Source organism: Numenius arquata, chromosome 5 (genome assembly GCF_964106895.1).
Source record: "Numenius arquata chromosome 5, bNumArq3.hap1.1, whole genome shotgun sequence".
In the NCBI taxonomy this organism is placed as follows: Eukaryota; Metazoa; Chordata; class Aves; order Charadriiformes; family Scolopacidae; genus Numenius; species Numenius arquata.
Genome location: NC_133580.1, coordinates 61,742,440 through 61,754,776, shown reverse-complemented (window position 1 = coordinate 61,754,776; position 12,337 = coordinate 61,742,440). Strand labels below are relative to the sequence as shown.

The window sequence follows — 12,337 nt, the reverse complement described above, 5'->3', positions numbered from 1 at the left end:
ATTCAGAGTTTTGATCCTGCAATCCCTGTGCAGATTAAACCAAGCTTTACAGGGCATACTCTGTTAGCAAGGGTAAAAAAAAAGCCAAGAATATACTTTCCAACCATGTAAATACTGACCAACTGAGTCTTTGCTTGGATGAAATCATTCTGTTCTGTCTTTTTCTTCCAGTTGTGTGTAATACTGGAGCCAATGCAGGAACTGATGTCAAGACATAAAACTTACAATCTAAGTCCTCGAGACTGCTTGAAGACTTGCTTGTTTCAAAAATGGCAGAGAATGGTGGCCCCACCAGGTATGCTTCATTTCCAGTATTCTACTTATTTTATAGTTAAATTAATATAGAAACAATGGGAAAATTTACTGCAAATTTGCTTACAAAGGAAAGTAGGAAGAATTAGCACTGTTCCAAAAGTAAGCCTGAAAATGATTCTGATGTTTTATGATTTCAGTCTGACCCAACTGATTTATAGATGTGCACGTTCAGATGGTTTCACTATGACTAGGATATAATTTAGTACAAAAATATGTGTAGATGGAATGCAAAATGCCTACTGGCTCCATTAGAATTCATCGTTTGTGTAATTCAGCTTCCTGCTGTGACTCTGAAATTACAGCTACAATTCATAATTAATTGTCTTTGAGACTAATATAATGTTATTTACAGGCCTGGACCTAATCACCTTCCTCTTACACCTCAAAATAATAATTCTCTCTTTTTTCAGATTATTAAAGATTTGTATATCTAAGACTATTCACATGGGTGCCCAGGCCAAATTTTGAGAAGTACAATTGCCCCTCTGTTCTTTGCCAATTTAAGCAAAGCTCTGTAATTGTCCTGATTTGGTCTGATTTTGGAAGACTCGCGGAGAAATGGCATTCAGTACTCTCTAACGTATTCCCTCGGGAGTGGCAGTTTTAAAGATGAAGCCCACGTCAGAGGGAGAAGAAACTGCAATGGTAGAGGCTGGCGTGCTGTATCGATAGCAGCAGCAGGGTAGAAAGCTACCTTTAGCCTTTGCTTCTGGCTGGGTCAGTGGGGGCTGTACCCTACATCAGAATAAGACCTGGATTTTTGTTTAGCGCTGTTTCTTGCTGTGTGACCTTCAGCAAGTTACACGGTCACCTTGAGCATCATGATAGTTATCGTGATATTCCCATTGGTAAAATGCTTTCAAATATCTTTATAGACAACGCTGGGAGAATAAACTTCATTTTAGTCCATTATACAAAATGGAAAGCAGATTCCACCGGTTTGGGTCCAAATATTATTCTACTATTTGTATGTTAAATCCACTGCTAGTAGTAGTACTACTACTAGTAAACACAGGACTTTAAAACTAGATGAAGAAATACTTCAGCACTTCTGCTTATGGATCATTTTAGTACACGCTTTACAGCGTCTGCCATTTGCTCTCCTCCTTCCCATTTATTGCAGCAGAACCCACAAGACAACCGACAACCAAACGGAGAAAAAGGAAAAACTCTACCAGCAGCACTTCCAACAGCAGTGCTGGGAACAACGCAAATAGTACCAACAGCAAGAAAAAGTCAGCTGCTGCAAACCTGAGTCTATCAAGTCAGGTACCTGTAAGTCTCACTTTCCTTTTAGGCCTGAATCACTTATGGTGCGTTAATTCTTTTCCTTACATTGTAAAGAAGGTGCATTCTTGAGCCTAAACTATCGCAAGCAAAAGGCGATCTTGCAGAATGTGCTGTGGAAGCTGGGAAATTAGTGGAGAGGTGTGAAGGAGCCATTCTGCAGAGCAGCTTTAATGAATGACCCTCAAGCAGGAGTATCCTGAGGACCAGATGTGATTTTTTTAAGGGTCCTTCCACTGGCGGTGGGACTGAGATTGGGCCTCGTGTTTATAGGGATAGCGTGAGTCTTGCAGACTTGCAGGTGCTAAGTGGGGATGAGACCCTGTGGAACAGGACAACTGTACCTGAGCAGATGGCTGGTCTCTCTACGTTAGTATCGTACCTCTAATCGGTGCCGGGTTCAGATGCTTCAGAGGAACAGGTTATGAATTAACTTACCTGCAGAGGTTACCACTTTTTCTAACCACTCCACTTGCAGAGGGAAAATGGAAAATGGGCCTCGGCTTATCCACTCTGCTCGCTGTAACTATTGACATCCTAATTATATAGGGAAACACCAAGTCATTTCCAGAACCATACCAGCACTTTAATAATACCGGGTTTATTGCCTTAGCCACAATACAGGGGTCATCAGACCCCAAGTTGTGACAAAGTGTGCCTTAGTCAATAAGGAGATAGCTTATGGATTTTAAAGCTAGGGAAATTAATTTGATATTATAGGAACTCTAAAGTGGTATCTTGGGAATAACATGCAGGGATTTTTATTGGATTTCTGATCAGCAGATAGGAAAGGTCTAGGTCTCCTCTGAAGCCTTACAAAGAATGTAGGCCTTTTGTTAGCACAAAGCAGGCACTTCCTAGGAAGCTTGAATACCCAGATAAAAAGGAGGAGTAGACTAACATCAGTGAAATGAAATGAAGATTTTTGTTTAGCAACTGATTCAGCAATCCACTAGCTTACAGAAGCTTTGGGCTTCAGTACATTAAACTCATATTTTCTCCTTGTCATATTAAAATTTTCGCGTGGCTCACATCCCTGGAGTCAGATTCTTTCCCTAATATAGGCATCTCTGGGGTTTTCTGGCAGCACAAAGCAGTCAGCGGCCAGCTACCTGATCCCCTGGTGGCAGGGACCACTCTGCCTCACTAACTGTGTCTGCCAGAAAGCCCTTTAGATCAATAATCAAACATATTTAAGATAAACCAGCAACTAGGTGCAAAGCTCAGCAACCAGCTAGTTCTCTGCTGTCTCCAAGTTTAAAAGACAGTAAAAACGCTTTATCTTGGATACTCCTTGCCCCAAGTTCAGTTCAGTAGGACCAGAATCTGACCCCTGACTCTCTTCAGCCTGCTCCTCCTCGGAGAGATGACTTTTGTTGGCTTCAGTGGTAGCCATGTGTACATCTGAGTGTAATTGAGCCCTCTGATAGTTACCTGTCACTCCCACTGATATTCTAGCTGACTTTAGGTACTGAAAGGCTGCTCCTGACAGATGAAGTAATTAAGGCTGCTTTTCCTGGTGGACATGATAGTTGAGCATCTGAGACATAATGATGAAGTTTATTGTGGTATAAGGGATGGATTTTTAGTCTTCATTGACTTTCAGGATGCTGCATAGTCAATATTTTTCAATATTCTTTGCTTTCTGTACCAGAGTAGCAAGGTGGTCCAAACTCTCTTGTATGGAGGCTTTTATCAGGCTCCCTTTTTAGGACTCTTCTCCTTGAGTGGAAGATGCTTAGCTGTTGGGTTTGACATACTAACAGCTCTTCCCATCTTCCCCACAGCAAAGATAGCAAACCAGATGGAATTGATGGTTGGGCCACCCTGTAGAGTAGACATAACTCGAACTAATTTTAGCAGCAGGATATTTTGGTGTAAAACTATTCAACGCTTTTCAGTTAGATAGGGAGATGTTACCATGTTTCTTTAAAGTTATGCATTCTTAAGTGGGCCTTGTTACAGGCATGCCACTGGTTTCCGAAGTTGGCTGCAGGTAGCAGCAACTTGCTTTCTGGCTCTTTCTCTTAACTGTACCTTAAAGCGAATCAGTTTGCAGTTAATGTTTGATTTTCCTTATCTGCAATAGAAGACGAGATATCCTCAAACACAATCTGACAGTTTTGAACTAACTTACAGTTTCATTTGGCCATAGTGCTTTCTCTGAATGGGAACTTTACTGCTCAGTAGAAAAAAGCTACTGAAATCATTAATTTTCAGTGTTAAAAGCATTTCCCCCCCCATTATTAGATAAGAGGAATGAAATCATTGTATTTTCTGTCCAAATGACTCACACAAGCAGAGCTAGTTTCAGTTCCATTTTTCCCATCATCTTCTCTGGAAAACCCCAGCAGTGAGCTCATATCCATACCAAACCTGGATTAATATGAAATCACATACTCCAGCTTTCTCTTTTTCTCCAGTGATTTCTTCCCAGCCGGCAAAGACAGTCTCTCCACTATAACAGAATCTAACTCCTAATTTCTTGTCACTTTTATGCTCCTATGTTGGTTTCTCTTGGATAGTAAACTAAACCGGGTTAGAGAAAGTTTCTTTAGCCTCTGTTCTATGTAATGTTTCTTGGTTTAGCACATCAGTAATTATTCAGTTTTGCTCTTACTGTAATGCTATGTAGACTCAGGCAAATGTGTAAACTTACCATATCCCTCACCCAAATTTCTCACCCACACCATTAACTTCTGTTTCTTTAATGAGGTCTTCATGTCTGGAGAGGCAAATTTTCCATGTTGAGGACAGTGACTGGAAAGCAGCTGGAGCACCATCAGCTATGACAAAGCTTGAATCTTCAGAAAGAGTTGTCATTTTCCCCATAACCCCTTCCAGATCTTCAGATAAATACATGGGGCTAAGCAAACCTTGATCAATGAGGTGGAACTTTTTTTTGTCACACACACATTCTTCTTCAGTAATAGGAGGTTGTGCCATTTCTTCTACCTGCATATTTTCTGATCAGGTCTTCAGGCAGGGACAGTGCTGACAATACAGAGCCAAGCCCAGAAAGGGAAATGATGTGGTTTTGTTTCCGTGCATGGGTCAGGTTGGCACTGCACCCTGAAGTTCAGTTGCTGAAGCCTAATCAATCATTATCATTTCCACCCTTTGTGTTGCCTTAAAGTTATTAGCGCTCTGACTGTTTCGACACATTCTGATGCATCTTTAATAACAGAGTCTTCAAAAGCATCTAAATGGTCTGTGCCAGTGGGTGGGTACTCATCTTCTTTCTCATCATTATTTTGAAAAGGGTCAGTCTCAGTCTGTCCTCAGATCTATAGCTATTTTTTTTACTTTCTCAACCCTCCTAAATAAAATACAAAGTTTTGCCCTTTTGACAGTCACTTGCACTCTGTTGCACTCATTTTCCTTTATAATGTGGTTTCTGTGATTGTCATGCTATTGGTTGCAGACCTTCAGCATCTCCTCTTGTCAATACGACTCTTCCTGCCCAAGTCCCTTGTTTAACTCCTTTCCTACCTATTATATATCTCCTACATCCTTAAAACAGATGTAGTTAGCCAGTGTGTGACATGGTTGCACTGCACAACTCATGCCTAGGTTGGCCTATTACGTGTCCAGTGATGCTTTTGACCTGAATCCTGCAGGTGCCGAGGCAACGTGCTGTAGTATGTTGGAAGCAGAACCAAGTGTCACTAAAGTCACCCCAATAGCGCAAATACAAAAACATGTTTCTGTTTTTCTCACCAGAAGTTTTCTTCTCTCAGGCTGTCATGGGTGCAGGCTCAATACTTCCAGCGCTTCCCATGAATGCATCGGCTTGTGTTTAGTGCACAAAGAAAGTTGATAGAAAAGGGACACAGAAATTGTAGTCTACTCATCTGTCTTAGTCTCAGCAGATGCCAGTCATTTGAACTGTCCTTAGATTTGTTCGTGTTCTCAATCACATCTGATCTTCGGAAGAAAAGTTAACCCATTGTGCAGAAACCAGTATTACCAATTTCCTTTTTCCTCTAAACAAAAAGCAAAGATGGGCAAGATTCCTTCTGCAAGGGTCATAGAAAACCTGTCTTTCTAATGTTAGCCTTCTTATGATTTCAAAAAAATCAGTTGTCTAGTCTGGCTGAGTCATTGCCTTATCACTTAGCATTACTAATTTCCTGTAACGTGTGAAGCTGGCTGCAGTGTTTTCCCAAGTCTTTGCTCAGTTTTCAAGCCTCTTTACAGGCTGAGATCTGATTTCTTTGCATTTTTCATATTCTTCTGTTTCAAATAAAACTTTCTCACAAGCCCAGGCCCCTGTACGTAGCAGTGTCCTGTGCACTGTGATCAATGGATTACAGGTATATGCAAGATCATCAGAAGGGGTCCATACATCCTTGTTAATATCACTTTCCATTAAGTTTAATAAAAACAGTGCATGTTGATCCATTTTTATCTCTTTTGAATTTGGAAATTTGACAACAGTGCACAACTCTCACAAACTCTAAGAACCATTGCTCTAGGCTGCTCCCAGTCATAACCATAGAAATTATTAGGTGGATTTTACTTTCATTTACTAATGAAGATCCTGTTGAGTGTAACGCTGTAACCATGAACCCAGTGAAATATCATTTGTATTGGAAAGAATAAAGCCTCACTACATGCCACTAAGTAAATCAAATGTTCTTTGTTACATCCAGAGTCTTAATTAGAGTCTCCTTGCACTCTTGAAGCGAGTTACATACCTCAATAATCTCTCTTTCTCTTTGTAGTTCTCTGTAAGCTCCTCAAAACCCAAATCCATAAATAAACCTACTAATGTTGAAGGGAGCAATACACACTTTTACATGTTTCAGAAACAGGGGGTAGGTTTAGGTGGTTTGTAATGGATGTTGTAGTACCAGCGCTACAGTTCCAGGGCCAGAAGATTAGTGTCAGAAATTACCCCGTGTCTCAAAACTGTGCAATTTAGAATCTAAGATTTAGCCGTAAGGAGACGAGCATCAACAAATTGGTTTCCAGTTGTTGCGCTTTAGGAAAAATATTCCAAAGAAGACCAGAATGTCAAGTTAACAGAGAGGACTATGATGAGATGTGAAAGATAACCATTTTCCTCTAGAAAGTGTTTACTCTGAAACCTAATTAAAACGTCAGTTCTATTTCTATAGATGATTTCAACACCAGTGTCAGTGGGATGTTTTTATCTTGGAGGCAGTGACCATTACGGGTGTGGGCAGCAATGGGGCTCCGAGTCATTAATAATTTTTGTGGCAAGGAGCTAAGTCAATTATTAAAATAATCACCCACTGCACAATTCTGTAAGAAGGAAGGAAGGTACCTTCTTCTTTTGACTTAGCACTCAGAGGTATGCTGGCTGCTAGAACTAGTTCAACTTCCAGTCCTTGGAGTATAAGGCTTGCTTGAACAATACACTTGATCGTTTCAGGCATTTTTAATTCTCTCAGGCTTGTGAAGCACTGTTTGTCTACTTCTGGGGACTGTGACACCTGAGCTACAAACTAATCACCATGAAACACTAAGTGGGGGATACGTTTTAACAGCAGCAAAGAAGACAGGCATAGGGATGCGGAATTTTACGTGGCCCACCACACATTTTTACCTCCAGACTCCAGTAAGGCATTGTTTAGCTATCAGATGATCTTTAAAGTCATAAGTTAAAAAGTTTAGTTACGTTACTGGACCTAGCAGAGCTAAACAGAGGCTAGGCAGAGAAAAGATGGAGCTTGAGAAATGACCAGTCTGTTAAATAGAAGTGCCTGCATTTGAGTTGTGTATGAAGTGATCTCTGTGTATAGTTTATATGCATCAATTTAAGTTTGGACGGCAATTAGGGTTATTTCAGGTTGAAAGGTATGATATACATGAAAGCTGCTTTTGTGGTTATATTATTAAATAATACATTTCTATCACATAATGTAAAACATCCACTGCTTTATTTACAGTGCTTCACTGCAACCATATTTTACTACCATGAGACATTCCTTGACCAAAAATGTTGTTTCTAATCACAGAGTAAATTAATAAGATTGAGTGACTACAGTCTAAATCTTTTTTAAACTAATCTAGTCAAATATGTGCTACCATAACTAGGCCATAAGCAGTGTGTGCTGCCGTGCAAGAGACTAGGGTTTAATTCTTGGATTCTGCTTCTCACTCCATGAGCAGGAGCTAGGAGCACTCCAGAGCTGCAGCCTCAACCCTGGGAGGGATGGAGCCTTGTGTCATTCAACAGCAGTGACCCCCACTGGCCAATTTAAGGAGAAGCATTGAGGGGCTCTAAAAGGAGTCACTTCCAGTCCTCCTCAGAGGTTGGTGGTCATTGCACGGGATCTAGTGAGTGGAGGTTCAATGGGGTGCACTCGGTGGGGTCTTCAGCTTTCAGTCTGAGGAGCAGAATCCTCTCTGGGGAGGAACCAGCATGTGCGCTTCCTGAGACACTATTTTTGCCTGACATAACTATAAGAGACAGGATTGTCAACTATATATATATATATTATTTTTTTTTAAATGTCCTATAACTAATGCTGTGATCTCTATCTTTTAAATAGAATGAGGGAAAACTCCACTAACCTCAATATAATTTTAGTTTAATTCCGAGAGAGAGAGATAGAGATACTCAGGAGCATGGAGAGAAACATAAATGCAAACTGTCCTCTCAGTGGGTGTCATTATTCTAAAGGAATAATATTTGCAAAGAATCTGAGAAATTAAGAGACAGAAATACTTCCAAGGTCATTGAGCATCTCCCCACTGATGCATGAGGGTTTCCTACCACAGGTTGAGATTTCTCCCAGCCCAGTGTTAGGTGACCTGAGCAGCAAAGCTAGCACTGTTCTGGGGGGGGTCATAAATCCTCAGTCTGCAGTTCTCAGTAACAGGAATATTGCCTTAGCAGTGGGGGTTACATTCTCATTTACTTAATGTCATCTTAGTACCCTAGTTTAGATCTCATCGGGTTGGCCTGAAGCAATCCTCTTCCTTTCAGCCCTTGCAGCTGTTAAGCATATTTACCCCTCCCAATCATTTGGTGGATGTAATACACATTTAATTCTTTCACGCGGCCTCCCCAGCCAGCAGTTCTAGCCCCATAGTTATTTTTGATGTGCTTCTCAAAGTCTTGTCCGAGTTGCCAACCCTTTGCCGGTACGGCGACAGGGGGAACTTGAGGTCCGTACTCAAGAGCGTTGAAGCGAGAGGAACTGTTGCCACCTCGGTCTGTGACTCTGCATTTCTGTGGTCCTTTTTGCCTGCCGTGTCCCCTACTGCACGCTCAAACCCAACTCGCTGTCCTCTGCCAGGTCTCTCTCGTCATTACTGCTCTCGCAACACAGCGGGGTCAGGTCCGGTTCAGCAGTGCACGCTACGCCTTGTCTGGTGTTTAGAGGGGCAAAATAAATTAGGACAAACTTTTGGTTATAAACACTTTTGTCTCTTAAACTTCTGTGTTGCAAAGCTGTGTGTGGGTTTTATTTAACCGAATGTTTTGTGAATATACAAAGTAACAAAATACAGACAATGTAAAGAGGAAATCACGTAGCACTTTTCCATCTACTCTCAAATTTTTCACATAGCACAGGCTGAAAATGTGATCTAAACATTCTTCTGTAGCACACCAGCCTTTGCTGAGGGATATCGAGGAATAGTGTAAATACTTACAGGCAATAATTTGTATTGTTTCATGGTGAAGGAAGTACATATCCGATTAAAAAGAAACCTTACTAAATGCAAACATCGGTCTTCTGTTTGCTTTTTACATTCACGAGGAGGAAGGAACAGATCCTTTAAAACACGAATCTGTTGTTCACTAGGGTTCTTGGGAGGGCTTCTTAAACCAGCAGGTACAAAGCTAGACATCTGGAACTGCCGCACTTTCCCCCGGCGCTGGCCCATGCCCTGCCAACCTGAGCTGCATGAACAGGCGCGTCCCACCTCTTTCTGTTGGAGGTTAGCACAGCAGCCCCAGCCGCCGCCGAGCGGAGAGGGCGAGGAGGGAGCTCCCTGGCTTTGCACCTTTGCTTTCCAATCTCAAGTTTGCACCTTTCTATCCCGTGCTGGTCAGGGTCTTTTTTTTTTTTTTTTTTTTTTTTTTCAGCAGATACGCGACGCGCTGGAGTACAGTAGGCGGTTTACTTGTTTTCATGGAAGGACAATTTGTACTTAAAGCAGTGATTAGATGAATTCTTTCTTTCTTGCATGCTTCAGTTTTTGATGACTACTAGCTTCATCAGTGTAATTATAATTAGCACTCTTCATCTTCCTTTTACGGTACCAGCTGGACAGATTGGTCCTCTTACTGCACAGATTGGCGGCAGGGTTGCCTACATGGAGTTAGGTGACAGGCACCATGAAATAACAGATGGTAAATTCAGGGCTTGTTGGCAATCAGCAGGTTTTTGCTAATGACTTAATTAGCTATGCAAATTGTCAAATCAGTGTGAACATTGTTTTTATCGAAAACTTTACCTAAATTAATTACCATAATTAAGTAGCAGAATGTCAAGTATATTGGATGCGTAAAAGGGCTTGGCTGGCTATGGATAAGAGAGTTACCATCTTTATTAGAGTGCTGTGCTCCACATTTGAGAAGCCTGAGGACAAGAAATGTGGTTTCTTTTAAACTACTTTTAAAATACGCATGTCACTGAGTTGCAGCTGGGATGCACCTTGGTGGCTTTTCCAAGTCAAATGGCTCAGGAAAGAATCACCGGGTAAAGGCTAAATATTTCAAGCAGGAGCTTAAGGCAGTGTCATAGCCTGCTTATTTGCTTGAAATCATGCGCATTTGTCAGTCTACCTGCTTTTCAGTTCTGGGGTTTCTGAGATCCAGAGCCATGAGCATGCAGCTAGAGAGATGTGTTATAATTTCTCATTTAAATTAGAAATAAAGTGTAAGCCTGTCTCCTGGTTCCTACTATGCAGGAACTTTTAACTCTGTTGTTCAAGTATCACGAAGTTAAGAGATGCAAATTCTCTAACATAATTTTTTTAAGTTGATTTTTTCTCTCTCAAGGTTTCCATATAACAAATATTGGGTGCTGTTCACAGGATGTGATGGTGGTAGGAGAACCAACTCTGATGGGAGGCGAATTTGGGGATGAAGACGAAAGGCTCATCACTAGATTAGAGAATACACAGTATGATGCAGCAAATGGCATGGATGATGAAGAAGATTTCAACAATTCACCTGCGCTGGGAAATAACAGCCCGTGGAACAGCAAACCTCCTGCTAACCAGGAGACTAAATCTGAAAACCCCACACCACAAGCTTCCCAATAGGTTATTCTGCAGCAGTACCCACTGCAGTGTATGTCAGTGGGTCATTAATTACTGTTTCACAGTGTTCTTCAAAAAAAAAAAATTTAAAAAAACACCTTTCAATGGATACAGTATCTATTTCTAAACTAAAGCTATCTGATTTTTTTTAATTAGGGAAAACTCTTGTATAAGCTTCCATATACATTTCTTGGAAGCATTCACATACAACATGATACTGGCACTGACCTCAATTAAAATAATTGAAAATTAAATAGCATCTCATGGCAAATTTCTGACAATGCATTTTATTGGAAGGGGTTGTTTTTTTCCTCATCGAACAATGGCCATATTTTAAGAAGTCATCAGTGCTCAGGATCTCATTAACGTAACTATGTAAAACTTTTTACAATTGTAATATATTTTCTGCTTTTCAACTTGCACCTGAAATTTCTTGTTTCAGAAAAAAATCAGCTTTTAAGGAGAAGTAATTTAAAGTAACTTTTGTTCTTTCGTTAACTTTTCTTTCATCGGTTACTCATGTAAAGGATCCAGCATTTTTAATTTACGTTTAGCTGATGCCAGTAGATACTCTTTCCATCATTTAATAAAAATGCTGAAACAAGAAATGTCTTTTTTTCATCAAAGACATGAGAAATATTTTTATGTGGAAAAAGACACCCAGTCCTATGAGAGTTTATGCTTTGTAAAATTGCTGTCGATCCAGATATTTTAAAGCCATGTAATCCATTAACTTTGTGGGCAGCTTAATAAATCTAAAACTTTTGTGTTTTTATTATTGTATCTGAGTTGGCTTTGTTGTTATTTCTTTTCATAGTATATTTCTTGTATAATATTTTTGTAAAGCCCTCAAAACCATTTTTTGGTTTACTTTTTTTTTTTTTTTTTTGATTCCGGTGTATTTATGTGAAACTTTATAAAAGAAACTAATTTTTTTTTTCATTTACATATTAATATGTTCAACTCATCATGTAAAGACACAGTGAGTCAGTGTGTTATATAATACAACTGTATTTTATGTATGCTTTGCCAATAAGTGTGCCAATAAACTGTGTTAACAAATGTGCTCTTACATGGTGCCTTTACAGTTCCTTGCGTGCAAAAGACACATCTCCACGTGCAGCATCACGCACCAGGAATCCTTGGAATTCGTGTTGTGCTGAATTACCAACTTTTTCCAGCAAAAAAGGAAAGCCTGTAGCTTAGGTGTGAATCTCTTACAGCTCAATTTGGTTAGATGCTCTTATTTTTTTTATAGCGTTAATGGTGTGTAACACCACAGGTCAGTACCAGCGGGGAGAGCCAGGCAGGGGGGAGCGCAGGGCACCCAGCGAGCGCAGCTCCGTCCTGAACTTCGCATCCCTCGCCTCGCAGGGCTGGGGCTTATCAGAGCAGGGATTTCCACTCTGCTGAATTCTGTCTGATAGTTTTACCACGAGTCCCTCAGCTGGGGCTGAGAGGATTTAAAAAAATTCTCCTCTTTTCT

At 40.5% G+C, this 12,337-nt stretch overlaps 1 protein-coding gene across 6 annotated transcripts in view; it reads left to right on the top strand.

The window, feature by feature from the left end:
- LDB2 (LIM domain binding 2) overlaps positions 1–11,922 on the top strand; it is a 221,922-nt gene extending 210,000 nt beyond the window's left edge. Inside the window, exons 6-9 of one of the 6 annotated variants that reach the window (XM_074148378.1) lie at positions 172–295; positions 1,442–1,590; positions 7,744–7,886; positions 10,624–11,922. In XM_074148378.1, the coding sequence (XP_074004479.1) occupies positions 172–295; positions 1,442–1,590; positions 7,744–7,848 (378 nt within the window). In that variant the 3' untranslated portion in view covers positions 7,849–7,886; positions 10,624–11,922. Of the gene's footprint in view, positions 1–171; positions 296–1,438; positions 1,591–7,743; positions 7,887–10,588 lie in introns of all 6 variants that reach the window. The other 5 variants (XM_074148374.1, XM_074148377.1, XM_074148376.1 and 2 more) reach the window with 5 other exon arrangements.
- The last annotated feature ends 415 nt before the right edge of the window (positions 11,923–12,337 follow it).